This window comes from Sitophilus oryzae, unplaced genomic scaffold (assembly GCF_002938485.1).
Source record: "Sitophilus oryzae breed Bouriz unplaced genomic scaffold, Soryzae_2.0 scaffold_179_pilon_pilon, whole genome shotgun sequence".
NCBI classification, from domain to species: Eukaryota; Metazoa; Arthropoda; class Insecta; order Coleoptera; family Curculionidae; genus Sitophilus; species Sitophilus oryzae.
This window is the reverse complement of record NW_022146501.1, coordinates 4,053,860-4,073,542: the sequence shown is the minus strand read 5'-3', so window position 1 is coordinate 4,073,542 and position 19,683 is coordinate 4,053,860. Positions and strand designations below refer to the sequence as shown.

Sequence of the window (19,683 nt, the reverse complement as noted above, 5' to 3'; positions counted from 1 at the left end):
CCTCGAGCGGTTATGTGAATTCGCTTAATATTTTTTTGTAGTTAATTGTTTTATATTGTTATAAATAAATTCGTCATGGCATTGGGTGCGTCTCAAAAGTGGCTCACCCCTATAACTTTTTTATTTTTTCAGATAAAAAAAACGATATTTGGTATGTATATGACATAAATTAGGATTAATCGACGTATTCAATTGTTTTCGGGTACTTCCTGTTTCACCGGAAATGACTACAACTTTTGATTTTTAAATGGCACCCTCGGTATACTATTTCTACTTTATTTGATAGAAAATGACACGTCAATCAATTTGATAGAAAAAAAATGTCAATCAATCCTGATTTATGTCATATACTAACTTACCAAATCTTGTTTTTTTTATCTGAAAAAATAAAAAAGTTATAGGGGGTGAGTCACTTCGAGACGCACCCGGTATAACATAGTACATATTTCAAACAAGTAATGTAAATTATCTTTTTATCAAGGTGAGGAAACAGAAAATACTGTAAATAGTAAACATACTATAAACAATCATTAAAGTCAATTTTTATCATATTTCAGCACACTGGTCTTGTGCAGATGTCTATTTGGCATAAGAATGGATGGTCACGAATATCTCTGACTGAAACCCATATTAATTTTAAAGATTTCTTTGATTTTGTAAGATTTTATTTAATTTGCAGTATTGGTATCTAAGTCAAAATATACAACCTTTTTTTAACAACATGATGTAAACTTTAAGTGTCTAAATTGTGTTTAAAGTAGCTACATCATGTTGCGAACCTTGCATATCTAGAAACTTAATTTTAGCATTTCATACTTTATGATGAGAACCCCAGTTGCTTATTTTTATGCAACTGTTTTGTTAATTTAGGAATATTGTTCAAATCCAAAAATAGGACCTTTTTAATTTATGTTTGCTTGATCTCTATTGAAATTTGAAATTTGTACGAATTTGTCAGATTTTATTGACGCCTACGCTGTTTATTCATATTTAAAAATTTGGAAACTAAATTTGAATTATATTTTGGACGATTGCCAATTGGCTCTCAGTCTCTCGACGGTCTTTGACTGGAAAATGTTGTTTGTTTCATTTTTTAATGACTTTAATTTATTTTTAAAACCCGTAGCTATTATTACACCTTTCCGGATAAAGGAGGACTAATAAATCTTACGTTTTATTTATATTTTATATTTGTTTTTGGTCGCTTTATATTAGGTCACGTGTGAGTGGAATTAGTGAAATACTTTTGTAACTTTCTGCGTAAGACTTAAGACCGAGAAAAATAAAAGTTTCCTTGATTTAATTAAGAACAATCGGATTGTCTCGCAGGGTTGGGTAACGACGCGTAGAAAATTAATTTTCTACGTGTATGTAGAAAACTGCGTAGAAAATGTAGAATATGTGGAATATTAAGTAGAAAATGTTGTAAAGTTGATATATTTATACACAGTTGGCTAAAGAGTATTTTTTACAATTTTCCCATCTGAGTGTATTTGAGGAGCAGACTTACTAAATGCATTTTGTCCATTTTTTAAGATTTTCAACCTAAGGTGGCATTGCAAACTACATACAGGGTGACCCATCGAAAACGTTCCGCAAGGCATAACGGCCAGGATATATTTTTTTTCAAAAATCCAAAAACACGTCAATTTTGTTTGTGAGGGGGACAACTTTTGCCCCCAAAATGATTGCAAAATCTTCAACCCTCTAAGCGGGGGTGTCATCCCCCAATTTTTTTCAAATGGGAAGGGGGGTCAAGTGGTACCGCAATGAAAAATCATCAATTCTCTATATTTCCCCGCTTCGTTTTTGAAAATCGGTCGAGTCATTGAGAAAATATGAAGGATTGAAATTTGAAAAGTTTATTTAAACATTTATCAGGGTAAATGATAAGGATAAATTCCTTCGACCAATTTGCTGTTTTTTCTTATTATTTCTAGATGTTTACGCATTTTTTCACTTGCCACAAACGGACTGCGCTATGGAGACATGTTCGATTTATATTCAATACTAGAATTTATAGGACTAAATTAATAAAAAAATATAGGATCTTCTTCCGATGCGCAGTAGTAAACGCAACGGGTATCGGCAGCCCGACGGGCCGCATGCTGTTCGAGAGAGCATAGTAAAAGATATATCAAAGAGCCAGACGTCTTAAAATACTTTCTCGAAAACGTTGCTAGCTCTTAGACTATTGGCGGTAGACAAACAAAGAGAAGTATGACTTTGTGTGCTGTGGACATACTGCTGTTTGTTTGTCATTGCCAGATGAAGAGTTTTTCTTTGTACAGTATACAACTTCTCTATTTTTTGAATAATACTACTTAAAATAATGAATGGAACTACGACTGGGAACCATGTAGATGGGGATACGGATCGTGGTAGCAACAAAAGAAAGATAAATTTCACGTCTAAAGGATAGTCAACAGTTTTTTTCATTTTTTTTCAGATACCATTAAAACTAGATTTTTCACATGTAGGTGTAGGTACTTTTTTATGATTTTTTGTTCATTTTTCAAGTATACTAGTTTTTCGGTAAGTTTATTGCAAAAAGCGTGGCGTGGTTTGCCAAAATTCGAAAAAATGGATAAAATGCATCGAGAAAGTCTGCTCCTCATTTCTACTCCATCCAACAAGCGACTTACCTCGTATAGAGCAGTCCGGGTCGGCTCCTTTACTCGGCGTGCTACTACAAACGTTCGCTGCGCGTTGCTGACTCTGACCTACGGCCTCCACCTCGTGGCTGGCCACTATAACGCAATCGTCGTCGCCTATACTACCGCCGGCCTCGTCCGTCGTTTTCGATTCCTCCGTTACTGCCTGATCACACATAGACGACTTTGCTGCTGCCCCTGCGCGCGCATCACCATCATCGTCTTCCCGCACTTCTTCCACCCCCTCACTAATACTACTACTACTATTTTGCACTTGTTCCGGCTCAGTTAAATTATCACAATTCGCTTCTTCTACTACTTCGACAACTGCCTCGTCTTGGACGCTACTATTTAAATTACTACAACTACTACCGCTCTCGTCACTATTACTAACGCTACTAATATTCTCCTCTTCCTTTACTTCAACAACATTTTCCTCTAAAGCTTTATCTTCGACTTCCACAACCTCATCTATAGGAGCTTCTTCGTCTTCTACAACTTTACTATTATCATTTTCCTCTTTCACGCTTTGTTTCTCCTCCGAATCCTCACTTTTAACAGCTTGTTCTTCGTCGAGTAACTGACTGTGAGTGGGCAGAAAGGTGCCACTCTGTAAACAGTCTTCTACCACGACCTCGACTTCTCGAAGTTTCGAGTTGTTGGCTTCTTCGAGGACTTTTTTCTTGTTGATGGATCGGTTGACGTTCTTTTTTCGCGACTGCTTGTTCTCCAAGTCCTCCTTGATGCTGTTCGCGTAGCGGGTCCTCGAAGATGGGTTGTCCGACTCGCTGGTTTTGCGTTTTCGGGTTTTGGGAGGAGGGGTTCCTGGAAAGAAACGAAATAAATTAATCAAAATGTTTTTGAAGGATGTGGAAGCAAATTACAAAATAATATTTAACTCAAGGTCAGACATATACTGCAATTTAGACCTTCTAGTAGTTTGGCGTCTCTTATCAACCGGACAATTTGATATTTTTATAAAGAGGTAAAAATATCAAATTCCGGATATCAAAAAAAATTCAAATGCAAATTAAAACAAAGTCGACTGTTCAGCCATCGTTCATCGTTACGTCATCATTATTTGTAGTATTATGAGTTATAGGGTGTGTCTGAGATCAGTTCATATTCTTTAGAAAATTTTAAGTAGGTTCCTATATTATTGATTGAGTGAGTTCCGTATTTTTCGGCATTTATTCATTTTTTCTTGGACTCTTCATCAGTTACAATTTACAATCCCTTTAATTCCAATCCTTGGGACTGTTCCTATTTCTAAAGCTTCAGCAACTCACTGTACTATATAAAAACGCTATCAATTTGTATTTTACATAGGAATATTACACCCTTGCGTTGGACTTATTTCAGATACGGCTTCCACGAACAAGAGTGTTCTACCAGTGTCTCTTTGTGGACAAAAATAATTTATAAGCTTAGCAATGAGCTTGACATTGATCGATGTCCGTCAATAAAATTATAACCCCAAATCAAATGACAATGACAATTACTAAAAGAAAATTTTGACATTGATGGATGTCCGTCAATAAAATTATAACACCAAATCAGTCATTTGATGACAATTACTAAAAAGAATATGCAGTAATTTACGAAATGCCGTAATGACGTCACCAATCTCTTTCATCTGGTTGGCAAGTGATTGAGAGAGTTCGACAATATATGACGTGACTTTGAACGATGGCTGAACATTCTATAGTTATTATTATTAGTTCTGTCATAACCATCAGTCGCAGTATGCAGGTTTTTTTATTAAAGTACAGAATAACAAAAAAAAACAAATAGAAACAAATAACGACTTATATGAAACAGAGCTCTGAGCACGATGAAAACTTATAGGTATAAGCGTTGTTTTACGGGGTTTAACTAAAGTTAGTGGTCAGAAAAGCAACAAGTAATTGTTTTAATTTTGCTGAAATTTTGTTCTAAAGATGCTTCGGACTTTGACCTCCCTGTTGACTTCCTGTGAGTTCGTCGCGCCTTATTATGTTTTAGTATTATTTCTTCTTTATTTTATAACTGGTTTTATGTGCGAAGACTATAAATCTGGAAAGACATTGCGCCAGGACTTGAATTACAAGGAAGACGCTTCGAAAATAGTTATTAATGTTTCGTGCGATCGTTGCCAGGCTTAATATATTATTGCTTTTACTACACCCAAATTAAAATGAGCAAACAATTCATGGCCCCGCCGCCGTTTCCCGTTTACTAAACTTAATATTCAGCCTCCGTCTTGATGACGGTTCGTTCGAAAATAGCCCGTCACGCGGAATAGGTAATCGCGCGAATCCAACCGTTTAGCATGCTTTCCGAACGCCTCTAGGAAACGTAGAGTGAGTACGTGTCTTGCGAGCGTGAAGCTACTACGTTCGTTATCTACGTGACCTAGAAAATGTCATCATCGTGGTGGTCGACAGTGATGTTGTAAAGAAAAAAATCGTTCTCTATTGACTTGGATTAAATATATAGAAAAAAATATACAGTATACCTGGTTATCATCTGCAAGATATGCGTGTGTTTGTTTATCGGAGAACACTGTTTTATTACAAGTCTAAATTTATAAAATTATTATAATCATGACAAAAGATTTTCAGTTCCTATTTAAATTGAGAATGTCAATACTGTACTATCTAGTCTTTATATCGAAATTAAATTTTACGATATTCATCTACGATCCATTTAATAACAGTGCTTTTCATAAAATGAAAAATATACGAAATAATATACATGTACTGATTTCTTTCAAAAATCGACAACTATGAAACTATGATCCCTTCCCGGACACAAACGGTACATTGTGAAACAGGAAATTGTAGAGAGAAACAAGCTTTATAACATAGGATACAACATTTTAATGAACAGTGCTTTCCATAAAATCAATAAAATGAAAAATATACGAAATAATATACATGTACTGATTTTATACGAAATAATATACATGTACTGATTTCTTTCGAAAATCGACAACTATGAAACTATGATGCCTTCCCCGACACAAACGGTACATTGTGAAATAGGAAATTGTAAAGAGAAACAAGCCCTATAACATAGGATACAACATTTTAATGAACAGTCCTTTCCATAAAATCAATAAAATGAAAAATATACGAAATAATATACATGTACTGATTTCTTTCGAAAATTGACAACTATGAAACTATGATCCCTTCCCCCACACAAACGGTACATTGTGAGACAGGACGTTGTAGAGAGAAACAAGCCCTATAACATAGGATACAACATTTTAGTGAACAGTGCTTTCCATAAAATGAATAAAATGAAAAGTATACGAAATAATATACATTTACTGATTTCTTTCGAAAATCGACATCTATGAAACTATGATCCCTTCCCCGACACAAACGGTACATTGTGAGACAGAAAATTGTAGAGAGAAACAAGCCCTATAACATAGGATACAACATTTTAATGAACAGTGCTTTCCATAAAATCAATAAAATGAAAAATATACGAAATAATATGCATGTACTGATTTCTTTCGAAAATCGACAACTATGAAACTATAGGCAGCTTTTATTGAAAGTTAAAAATTGTTTTTTATTTTTAGAAAATGTTAAATATTTATGTCAAAAACCTTACATTTTAGTCATATACTTCTCTAATAAAACTCAAGTTTATTTTTCTCCTAGAATCCGAAAATGAATTAATATATAGGGTGTTCCATTACAAAAAACATAACTTTGATGTGTATCTTTTTTTGGGGACACCCTGTAGATCTTTCTATATTTTTAAAACGTACTCTAAATCAACCTACACATGCTCACAAAGCTTCATTTCGAACAAACTCGTCGTTCTCCTTGGAGCATCCGCGTCGTATGAGAGGCGCCACCCTGTATATTATATTGAGGATCAAATGTATTACTTTTTTATTTCAGTAAAGGAAAAAATATTTTAGTTATAATACCCTGAGATAAACCCTTAAAATATCTTGCTTGAGATAAGACGAACAGCTATTTCTATTACTACATTTAAACAGAGAAAATCACGTTTTCGTTTTTTGCAAACTCCGGCAAAATAACGACGTTTTGACAAACCGAATTCATCGTCTTTTTTTACCACGTAAGCTAGATCCACGGTCGGGCCGAATCGGCATTTCGCAGCGCTAGTTGCTGACATTGCTGATTCGCTTTCACGTCAGCAGAAACCCATCTGCGATCGTAAAAATAAATGGCGTCAGAATGCTATGCCATTTTGGGAAAAAACGGTTTGTTTGATTATATGGCGAATGCGCCGGAATACGTTGCATATAGCCATGTTTACGATATTTGTATATTATTTTAATGGGTTGATTACTAAGTTGATGTTTTGGTACAGAGCGGCCAACAATGATTGAAATGTAATGAACAATCGATAACGGCTAATAAATAATCGGAATAATATATTATATTTATTAAAATTATTGTAAAAGGAAGCAAAAATGATTTTTTTTCAAACGTCACAAAAGTATTAATTTTTACGACGTGATTGACAATATAAAAAAGTCATTTTAACGCCTAGGCATAAAAGTAAAGCACTTTTACGCCTAAGCATAAAAGTGCTTTCGAACGGTGGCCCATCGAAAACGTTCCGCAAGGCATAACGGCCAGGGTAATTTTTCTTTCAGAAAATTCAAAAACACGTCAATTTTGTTTGTGAGGGGGACAACTTTTACCCCAAAAATTATTGCAAAATCTTCAACCCTCTAAGCGGGGTGTCATCCCCCGATTTTTTTCAAATGGGAAGGGGGTCAAAAGGGCTTTCTTTTCTCTATACTTTCCTGCTTCGTTTTTGAAGATCGGTCGAGTCGCTGGAAAAATATGAAGGATGGAAATTTGAAAAGTTGATTTAAACATTTAACAGAGTAAATGATAAGGATAAATTCCTTCGACCAATTTGCTGTTTTTTCTTATTATTTCTAGATGTTTGCAATCGGGTTGCGCAGATATTCAATGAACGCCATCCTGACAAACACTTTTATGGCAAAATTGTTCGCCAGTTAGTAGCAAAATTTCGCGAAACTGGTTCCGTTATGAATAAAAAGAGGCAGAGGGAAAATCCTGTGGTAAATGAAGCTATGGAGGTATTCGTATTGGGCCAAGTTGCCATAGACAGTATTTTGAGTACAAGAAAATTAGCCAGTGAGACCTGCGGGAATCGTACAAGTTTCCAAAGGATATTAAAAAAACACGTACAAAGTACCACCCGTACAAAATTCAGTTGGTACAAGAACTCAACGAAGACGATTTTGATCGTTGCTTGCAATTTTGTGAAACTATGAGTGAACGAGTGGCGAATGATAATAATTTCCTATTTAATGTATCTTTTTCAGATGAGTGTACTTTTTTGAACGGTGTAGTTAATCGGCACAACTGTCGGTACTGGGCTGAGGACAATCCCAGGGTTTTTCACGAAGTGCACACACAAAACCCTCAGAAATTGAACGTGTGGGCTGGTATTTTTGGAAATTCTATTGTGGGTCAGTTTAACGATATTGAGAAGAACTTCAACGTACAAGTCATAGAACAGCTATCTAGCAACTACCGCACCTGATCGTCCAACGTTGTGGCAAAGGAAAAAATGCGTAAACATCTAGAAATAATAAGAAAAAACAGCAAATTGGTCGAATTTATCCTTAATTATCATTTACTCTGATAAATGCTTAAATAAACTTTTCAAATTTCAATCCTTCATATTTTCTCAATGACTCGACCGATTTTCAAAAACGAAGCGGGGAAATATAGAGAATCTCTTTCTAATCGAAATATAGGGAAAGCTCTTTTCATTGCGGCGTCATTTGACCCCCATCTCCATTTGAAAAAATTTGGGGGATGACATCCCCGCTTATAGGGTTGAATATTTTGCAATCATTTTTGGGGCAAAAGTTGTCCCCATCACAAACAAAATTGACGTGTTTTTGGATTTTTGAAGAAATAAATACCCTGGCCGTTATGCCTTGCGGAACGTTTTCGATGGGCCACCCTGTATATTATTAAACTGACATAAAGTGTCAAATTCAAGGAGCGTAACCATAGTTTCTCTATATATAATTACATACAAGGCATGACTTTTAGATCTTTTTATATTATTGAATGTTTGAAATTGTTTAAAAAATTATTTGTGGCGTTTGAAAAAAAAAATAGAATGTTCTATTCGGAGTAAAAATGACTTTCTGTGCCTCGGCTGTAACGTAAACGTGCAGCCTCGCCAAGAAAAGTATCATTTTTACTCCTAATAAAACAATATACTATTATTAAATAACTATAAACTATCGGGAATATAATTATAAATACGTCACAAATTTTCCATTGAATAACTTAACGATTTGAGTTAATTCTGTTTGTTTTTTCGTCTTTTTTGCGGTTGAAATATCTGAATCGATAATCAAGTAATCTAGTCGCCTACGCGAAAATCATTAATTCCTCGCCTGCCTTATAAATGAGGATAATAGCCACGCAACTCGTTTGGTTGGCATTAAAAAAATAATTGCCTATGGCGTGACAAACAAATTTTATTTTTACACCGATGGAAAGTTGCGACCGTACGCCGCCATGTTGACTTTCACTTGTATCGGAGAGCGTACAGCTTGTTGTGTAATCGTTTGTAATTGTTGTTTGACCACTGAAGACAATTCTGATTGTACTGGCAACGTCTACCGATGTTCCGATAGTGAGGCGTTCCGATCTTTTATATGGTAATTACAAAATAGATTGCATAGATAATACAGTCTGATACAATGGTAAGGGAAACGCGGTTTTTTAAAAACATGGCCGATTTCATTCATAAAGTGTCCAAAGGTGTGCGGTGCTTTATGAAAATATATCAGGGATTTCTATAATATTTTCCAGTAAACTTGATAATATTGTATCTACATTTTGTTCAGTGATTTGCGAAATATAGTAATATTTGCTAGAAAGCTTTTGATAATAATTATAACATATTGACAATCAACAAATCAAATTAAAGTTCTCAAATACAATAACACCGCCACTGGATTTTTCAATACCAGTCAGTGTTTCCACAATTAGCGATGCGGAGTAAAAAATTGGGGAGTAGTGGCCAATAGGAAAAAGTTATGCGCATGGCTACCGCCTGGCAGGGCCGATTTGTCTCAAGCGGATGATTAGTGAACTAAAAATATGTTAATTTTTAGGTAATATACAGCAATTTTGATTTCATATTGTTAAACTTGGCAACGCCGATTTTTTGCATATCAAAGTGTATGATTGGCCAAGGTTAAAGCATTTACACCTATACAGCGTGATAATATCTATCCATAGACTTAAAATAAAATATAGACTGAGCATCTCATTCATAAATAGCTTTAACATGCAGTCAGACAATGTCTTGTTATTGTTTTAGGTTAATAACGAGTGCGACACGAGCGAAAGATAGGTTGTCTCTGTCGTAACGGTCGTTCCCTGACGACTCTGCCGAGAAACACAACACTGTCTTTCGTTTCTCAAGTACACCTGAACTCTCCGTCTCATAGCCGGGTAATTTTTTTATTTTAATGAAGCTATAATTAAATTAAAAATATATCGTATTATTAAACTTTTTTATATTTTATTAAGATTTAGGACAGGTTTTTTAAATAAAAGTTTAGAAAAAACGTCTTAGAGTCCAAAAAGGATAAAAATAATAAAATACACGTTATAGAAGAAATTACGTAATTTTTGAAATTAATAATAAATTATTAATTTTAGTCAAACATTTACAACCCCTAATATTAATCAAAACAGGATCTATTCCACAGATATAATAGAATCGGCGACAGGGAGAGAAAAAAAATATGATTGTTGTAATTTTTTTTCTGGTTAAGTGATGTCTTATGTAAATTAGAGAAAACATAAATCTGTTCCATTAAAGCAAGGAAGATGATAGGAAGTGGATAAAATGAAAACTACATTCATTTAACTCGGTACTGTCTTTATTATACCGGGTGCGTCCCAAAAGTGGCTCATCCCCCATAATTTTTTATATTTTCAAATAAAAAAACAGATTTAGCATGTTAGTATATGACATAAATTAGGATTGATTGACGCATTCAATTGTTTTTGGTCACTTCCTGTTTCACCGGAAATGACTATAACTTTTAATTTTTAAACGGCACCCTCGGTATATTTCTACTTTATTCGATAGAAAATGACACTCTGAACAGAATGATATATAATATGTCAACTTTTGACATTTTCGCATATGGTTTAATTGTAATTGCAACACGCGGTTCATAACGACAATTTGACTCGAAATACCAAGTGTGTGGTATCAATATATTCATAAAAAAATGCTTTTTCCAAATATGCTAATAAGTCACCCTTCTTCCATTTGAAAAAATTGACATATGTATGATTTAAAATACGATTTGTACATCTTTTAACCGGCCTAGACAAGACACGAAACCTATTAGACGATCAAAACTATTTTTCCAAGGCTTCTTGATTAAAACTTAGCGTTTTTAACAACACCATGGCACCCTGGATTGAAATTTAAAATAGGATATGTTTTTAAGCGACAATGTCAAAAGTTGACATATGATATGTCATTCTATTCAGAGTGTCATTTTTTATCGAATAAAGTAGCAATATACCGAGGGTGCCTTTAAAAATCAAAAGATGTAATCATTTCGGTGAAACAGGAAGAGACCAAAAACAATTGAATACGTCCAATAAATCCTAATTTATGTCATATACCTACTAACATACAAATCTGTTTTTTTTTATCTGAAAAAATAAAAAAGTTATAGGGGGTGAGCCACTTTTGAGACGACCCGGTATATTAAAAAATATTGTTTCATAATGTAATATCATTTTAAAATTCTTGTATGTTATTTTAGATTCTGAAGATAATTTTAGAATAAACCGGAATATATTTTTAATAAAAACATTATTAATTATTAACAGGGTTATAATTATGATTTTGTTACAATGTAAGTAAGTAAATAATGTAATGTAAGAGAAAAAATTCAGATTTTACATTTTACTAAAATATTATCTAAATAAGCGCCTTTCTACAACAACGCCACTGACTCCTCATGGGTAAATTGAGAGTTGCCTACCGGCCGAAAGTCGTTTCAAGACTTAAATGGGTTATTTAAGTCAAATTTCTTGCAAATTTGGCACTGGCGAACCATATTTTATAGTTCTTGAACAGAAAAAGTCAATAAAATAAACACTTAAGGACTACAAGCTAAGAAAATGTGTTAATACAGCCAGGGACATAGCGGCAACAAAGCTTTACCGCACACGTGCGACGCGTACTACAAGGTAATAACTGAATAGGCTCCCTCGCCTCTAATCGGTGTTGTCATATTGTAAAGAACTTATCCTTATTAAACAGTATCCGACTTATAATTTAGTAGTATAAGGACTATTTAATACATCTGTGGAATATTAAAACCTACTTTATTAAACTGTAGTATTAATATCTCAATATATGTGTATAACAAGAAAAAAATATTGATAATATTAAAGACGTGACAACGTAGGCTGGATGAGGAAGGCTCGGTCGACTGTACCCAGAAGTAAACATGTGTACAAAAAAGGTTGTTTGTCCGCGTTGAGATGTAAATAGTGTAGTCTATATTTTATTTTAAGTCTATGTATCTATCTGTTATTAATGCACAATATTATTTTATTAATTAGTTCTCTGAAAATTCAATTACTGTTTGCAAATTATATCAAATTAAAAATTATGACTAATGTTTATTATGATAATATAAATACCAATAATAAATTTATTTTATTTCTACGTAATGTATTATCATGCGAGAAATAACAATTTAAATAAACATCAGCTAATGAATACGTGGAATATCGTAAGCAGAGAAGAAAACAACATATTTGTCATACAAGATTTACATTAAACAGGTTTTTCCATATGTGAATATGGCGAGAAATGACCATTTTTTGTTTGATTTTTGTTAAAGGAATAGAGAGATTGATTGTTTGAAGTTATCCCTGCTAATTTCGTAATATCATGGTCCCATCCCAGGTCCGGTTTTCTTCTAGGTCTCTTTATTCCTCGTGGATACCATGCTGTAATTTTTGTGGTCTATCGGTTGTCCGTCCTTCTTGCCAAGTGTCCTGCGCATTGCCACTTAAGGGATTTGACTCTGTGGATGATATCTATTACCGGGGTCTTTTGTCGCGTCCACTCTATTCTTTTAGGTTCTCTCTTGGTTATTCCCAGCATAATTTCGTTCCATTGAGCGTTGTGCGACCTGCAGTTTCCTTATGATGTCCGTTTTAAGTGTCCAGGTTTCGCATGCGTAGGTCATCACTGGTAGTACATATTGGTCGAATGTTTTCTTCTTTATATAAAGTGGAATTCTAAATCTGAGTATGATTGAGTTTCTTCCATAAGTACTCCATGATACTCAACTTAATTCTTCTGTTGATTTAGTGTGTATTTGTACAAAAATTTAATACAAGCACGAACAATTTATTGTAGAATTATAAAAAAATACAATTACAGATGCAAATAGAAAAAAAAATGTGACTAATACATATAATTTTTTCAGATTTATTGGTGAGGCACTGCCCTGATATTGATAATTAATCAAAGTTTCGTATTATCGATAGTTCCCCTCCATTAATAGCGTTTTTTTTTCAACGTCATGCTGCTGGTCGCCGGTGGTAGACACACGGAATGACAAATTGTCACGGCGTCCGCAGCGAGGCTTTTACGATTTTAATATTTCTTTGGAACGAAGAAGGCGGGAAAAAAACCTGTTCGGTTTATTTATTCACCCATTATGGCGCTTGAATGTGCTGTTTATGTTAACGACATTCTACGAAGCGGTTTCTCCCAGTTATTCTCCTTAAATCAACGTCAACTTGAATGATATATGTTCTGTATTTTCTCTAATTGACAAAAACACTTTTCTGTTTACAAGCTTTTATTGAACTTTACGTTCGTATGTAAGCAACCATTTTTCAACTGAACCCGAGGGGTAAACCGCTAGTGCTATTAGTCGTGGTATTAGTGGCATTACTTGGAATTTTTGGCATTACTCGTGGTATTAGTGGTATTATGGAATTGGTTTGGCATTAGTGGGGGCATTATTCGAGAAATTTTGGTATTTAATTTGTAGTTTTGGCATTACTTTGGCATTAGTGTACAGAAATTCGTCAAATTTGTCCTAACCAACTACTTCTACAAAAATATTCGATTTTGGTATACTCGTTGCAGTGCGAATCGTTTTCTGGATACGCGTTGAGCACATATTGGCAGCATCGCAATTTCTCAGGTATCTAATAGTTTACTAATAGTACAGAATATCTAGCTACGCAACAGAAGCCTCGTTACACGTATAAAATCGTAGGTATCAAAAGGAGACAGGCTTTTAAAGCCTGTCTCCAAATCAGATATTTTGATGCGGTAGTTTCGCTACTACATAGTAGAGGGCGATAAATTTAAAAGAAAACAGTTTTCTACAAACGAAATTTAAAAGAATCTTATGCAGCGTTGCCATTGTGTAATTCATATTGTAATACTTCCTTATAAAGCCTACCTTCAAATTTGCTACATCATTTAAACATATTAAAATAGATCAGAGCTCTTTTTTCAAACGTTTAGGTATTTAACTTGCCATGTTAGTTGGAGTTAAATCTTACGAGCTGAATTATAATAACTTTGTGACGTCTGATTGTAATTGAACTTCCCGGCGTTTGATTGGACTTATACTTGGTATAGTATTTATATTCGGTGACATTGCAATATGATGGTACTATGATGCATATAAAGTGGTACCTTAATATAGTACCTTATTACGATACCACTTTCTGACGTTCGATTGGGCTCATATTTGATTATACTTGCGTATTTTTGATGACATTGCAATATTATGGTACCATGAAGTATATCAAGAGGTACCATAATATAGTAGTACCATATTACGATACCATTTCCTGGCGTTCGATTGGTCTTAAACTTTGTATACTACGTGTGTTCGGTGACATTGTAATATGATGGTACTTTGATGCATATAAAGTGGTACCTTCTATAGTGCCATATTATGATACCACTTCCTGACGTTCGATTGGGCTCATATTTGATTATACTTGCGTATTTTTGATGACATTGCAAAATTATGGTACCATGAAGCATATCAAGAAGTACCAATGTATAGTACCATATAACGATACCATTTCCTGGCGTTCGATTGGGCTTAAACTTGGTATACTAGGTGTCTTCGATGACATTGTAATATGATGCTACTATGATGCATATAAAGTGGTACCGACCTATACTACCATATTACGATACCATTTCCTGGCGTTTGATTGTGCTTAGATTTGGTATACTACGGATCTTCGGTGATATTGCAATATTATGAAGCATATCGAGTGGTACCATAATATCGTACAATATTATGATATCATTTCCTGGAGTTCGATTGGACCAAAATTTGGTATACTGGCGTTTCTTTATAAAGATTTGTTTAATTAATAATTTTAATTTATTTTACGAATTTTAATTTATTGTATGATGTCGTGACAGAAACTTTTATGCCGAACTAATATATTATTAATTGTACCTGTGTCACTTTTTAAAATCTACCTAGGTCTATATAAATAACCTGGCAACAGAAGAAATTTGTTATTATAGTATTTTTTTAGTCAATTAACATTTTTTATACTGCATTTTAATAATTTTTTTCTATTATTAATAAACGGATATTTCATTACTAACGTTTCAGCATTAATAAATATCACTATCAATCGCCCAGTATATTATTAATTTTAAAGGTAATTAAAGTTATTTTCTTAGTTAACATAATAAAGTAGTGTATTACATATATTAAAAATGTATTTTGTGAGCATATGTTTTCTAATAATATACTTAAACTTAAAACTATTTTAAAAGCCAAACGAATAATTAATGTAAGTGTATCTGACAAGAAACGAAGAATAGAAAGCAATTATTATACACCAGAAAAAGAATGGGATGCCAATTAAAGTCTTATTGAATCTAGCAATTGTGCATATGTAGCCGAGCTTCAATGCCGTCGACGTGCCGTCGACAACCGTCGATCTAAAACCGAAAATTGAAAATTTACAATTATATTCTGATTGTGATATTGTCGCGCCATCTAGTATTTTATTTGTGCAATTTTAGCTCTTTCATTTCGAGTATTTTTCTGTTGCGTAGCTAGATATTCTGTGCTAATAGTCAAATGTGGATAAAACGATGAAAAATGTCAATGTTACATGAATTTCATAACCTATTGTTGAGTTATGAATCCTGCAACCTATTTTTCTGTGGATATGTCATTATTCTTATTATACGATGGAAATGTTGAAAACCCTTCTCAGCATTTTCGATGTTTTGAACAAATATTTATAGCTGCCAAGTCGTAAATTATCAATTACTTATTGAAGAATTTATAGAAGAAGAAATAGTTTTTGCTAGAGAGCAAGAGAAAGCAAAATCACAATTTTTTCTATTTTTACTGACCAAAAGAAGAAAAACCAAACCAAACCCAATCCTTTAAGGTAGCCGTTTTCAAATCGCTTATAGCAATGGGTAAAGACGCTAAACGCGTCAGATGATGATAATAATACGGGACTTGATCATAAAATAAAGTTCAAAAATCAAGTAAAACGATGAAGAAATGGCGTCTCATAAAGTAGATTCTGTGTCTAATGCATGAATATAAAAATAGTATTAGATTCCTTCCTTAGTTTTTTTTCTTCCTTAAAATTATTATGGAAATATTTTTTTATTTTATTTAATTTCAACCACTAGATGAAATTAAATAAATGATCGTATAGATTTGTAACAAATTCTGACACTGACAATACGTGCTTTTTTTTGGTTTCAGTTTTTTTAAAAAGGCCGCACGAGCAACAGAAATCAATTGTTGTGACACAGGACTGTTAGAGAGGGCCCTATAAGTTTGAAAACCATTCATAATGGGTAAGTGTCGATTTCAGTACTTATTTATACGATTCTCTCATAAAAAAAAATCATATAGTCCGTTTTTATTAACAATTTTTTATAATTCTTTGGTCCTTCGAGCCGGATTTATGTCGAAAAAAGTCATCCGAATCATGGAATGACAACTCGAATTATGAAACAGGAAGACAGAAGAATGTTATTTGACGCCACTTCAGCGCTTTTAATTTGTTATTCGACGCAAACAATCTCAGCGATCAATTTATATGCTAAAGAACGCCCACGGTGCGTTTACGCCGTGACCTGATTGTTTTCGCCATCCATCATCAACTTTTTCAGTCAATCCGCCGTTTTTTGCGGCCGGTTTATTTTAATAACCTGTCGATTCATATTTTCCGTTTCCCCGGTGATGTTTTTCCAAAATTATAGAGATTTCGGATGTGAGATTAGGGAATATGTAGAACCTTTTAATATTATGTAGTACAGTGTAATATACGATGATAAATAGCAACATAGATATTAGTCACATAAGACCAGAAACGGGGACGCGCAGGTGCTTGAGATCAAATTAAAGAAATTGCTGATTTTGGAAAGTCGTTGGCTGGAGAGGGACTTAATGATTTGCATCAGGAAAATGTAAATGACCTACTTGTTGAATGACATTGAACTCGCTGAAGAAGAATCCTAGAAATTGTTATTACTCGCAGACGAGTATTTGACACGCATCAGAAGATGGTCACGCAAGGCGTTTTCTTTCATGAGCTTTTCTATGACTGATGAGCCCGATACGTGATGTACCGCACTCCGGACATTCAAAAATCTCATTGCTTTGTTGCCTACTTTTTGGTTGTCGCTGTTAATTGAGTTTACAATTCTTCTCCATTCCGTTCTATTGTGAGCTGCTTCTTCCCACTCATTCTGCATGTTAATCTTCTTTAAATTTTCGTGGAAAATATCCTTTTGAGTTGTCCACCCGGCCTCCTCTTACCGTCTACAAGCTCACCGTAAAGCAGATATTTTGGTATGCGGTTTTCTTGCATTCTGCATACGTGACCATCCCATCTTAAGCGGGACTTATAATCATGACTTCAATTAGAGTTGTGCTTGGTCAATTGACCGAGATTATGACCGGAAAGATTTTGACCAGGTTAGGTCAAAATCTTTTAATTGCCGTAAACCGAATAACAGGTACTGACTTGCCTAAAGCGCGAAAGAATTGTTATTTGCTGTTTTAATGTTGACTCAATGAGTTCAATGATGACTGTGATGAAGATGAGATTCCGTTGTCTAGATTAGCCTGTGCTACCACCACTCATTAGTATTTTTTTTAGTGATGGGAATAATCGAATTATTTTCACCATCGAATAATTAGTAATAATTCATATTTCACAGTCGAATTAATAATTCGAATTATTTAGTAGTATTATAAATTTAACCTAAAAATAAATTCGCCCCAGCTAGTGCTCGTCTAGGGGCTATTTTAAACAAATTCTGAACCATTGCCATACCTATATTCTATCACTGAATAAAAAATAAAAAAAATATTCTTTATTCAATGTATTCTATTAACTGTGCCGAAGCCGTTTTGATAAATTAAACCATAATTTGAAGTTTTAAATTTAAAAGTGCCGAGTTTATGATTGTTTCAATTCCTATTGAAAAGCTCATATCTAAAATAAAAGCTTCTTCTAAAACGATATAAATATGTCCTTGTTTACGTGCGGTTCGTATTTCTTTTTTATTTTATCAGTTGCAATCAACAATTATTTAGATAAAAGAAGAAAATTAATTTTAGTGTTCGGCAGGTGTTCGGTGAAATTTGGGTGAGATGGAAATGAACCAAATAATAGTAGTATTCTTTCGTTCTGAACGAAATGAAAATTTTCACTTAAACTGATTTATTCCTACGTGGTATAGGAAGTAACAATGATTTCTGGATTTTTCTATATCGGATCGTTCCTTTCTTTGTCGATTTGACCACAAAAGATTTTGACGGTCAAAATCCCAACTCTAACTTCAATACTCTCGTAGTTAGCTTTTTCAAGGACCGATACGTTTAAGACGTGATGGAACCATTTGATCCTTAAGAGTTGTGTAAGATATCTCTGTTGCATCTTGTTTAGTGCGTTTATGTGTCGGTGGTACGCCACCCAGGTTTCGCTTCCGTATGAAATGGTGGAAATTATTATTGTGCTCGATACACTGCAAGTTTCGTTTTTGTGCTGTAGTCATGATTGTAGAAAACCCTATCTTTTAATTTCCAGAATGCTCTTGAGGCTTTTTTTTTGCTGGTAATCCTGTGCTGAATTTCAGAGTCGATATTAGCCTTTTCCGAAATCAAACTGCTGAGGTAATTGAATTCCGCTACATATTCCAATAGTTCTTCTCCGATTTTTATAGCAGTGTTGTGATCTTCCGGGGGAGTGCGCATGATTTTAGTTTTATCGATGTTCAGCTTAAGTTCCAAAGCCTCGTATGCCCAGGTATATGTGTTCAACATTTCTTGCAATTGTCATCGGCGTATAAGTTCTATGATGAATTATGTACGTGTTTTTGCTCTGAGTCTTTTTATGTTGAACAGACTGCTGGTCACAAATGAAGTTTGAAATTATTTTGTTCATACATACATATTTTTATAAATATATGTCTATAATGTTCATAAGATCTCGCGGTTTCTTTATTTTACTAACGAATCATAGTTTTTTATCTTTTCCTCCAAAATTAAATATTTTATTTATCCTTTTTTAAGCACTGATGTCCATTGGCGCGAAAATAACAAATTGGACTGTGTTAACTAATCGCCAACGGCCAGTTCAAGCCCATTACCGGTTTCTATACAGTTTCGTAATTTAATTATAAACCACTTGAAAATACCTTTCACGGTTAGTGGCGAAAATGATGAGTCACGCCGTTATTGAAACGAATGTATGTCAGCAATAGCGGTTTCTCTCGAAGTGATATTTTCTTTGAAAGCCACAAAAAATCTATCGGTACTTTTTCGTTTGCTTTGTCTTTGTTTAAAGAAATAATTAACAAGCTCTTTGGCGAACTGTACATGGGTTTCGTAAAAACAATATTCACAGGGTTCATTCGGTTAGAATTTGAGGAAATAAAATGGTAA

The 19,683-nt window shown here is 34.0% G+C and overlaps 1 protein-coding gene across 2 annotated transcripts in view; it reads right to left on the bottom strand.

Annotated features, from left to right (window-relative positions):
• The window catches only part of LOC115882916 (probable JmjC domain-containing histone demethylation protein 2C), a 459,323-nt gene that overhangs the window by 23,422 nt on the left and 416,218 nt on the right, over positions 1 to 19,683 (bottom strand). For both annotated transcript variants that reach the window (XM_030901184.1, XM_030901185.1), the window contains exon 8: positions 2,646 to 3,479. In XM_030901184.1, the coding sequence (XP_030757044.1) occupies positions 2,646 to 3,479 (834 nt within the window). The remainder of the gene's footprint in view (positions 1 to 2,645; positions 3,480 to 19,683) is intronic.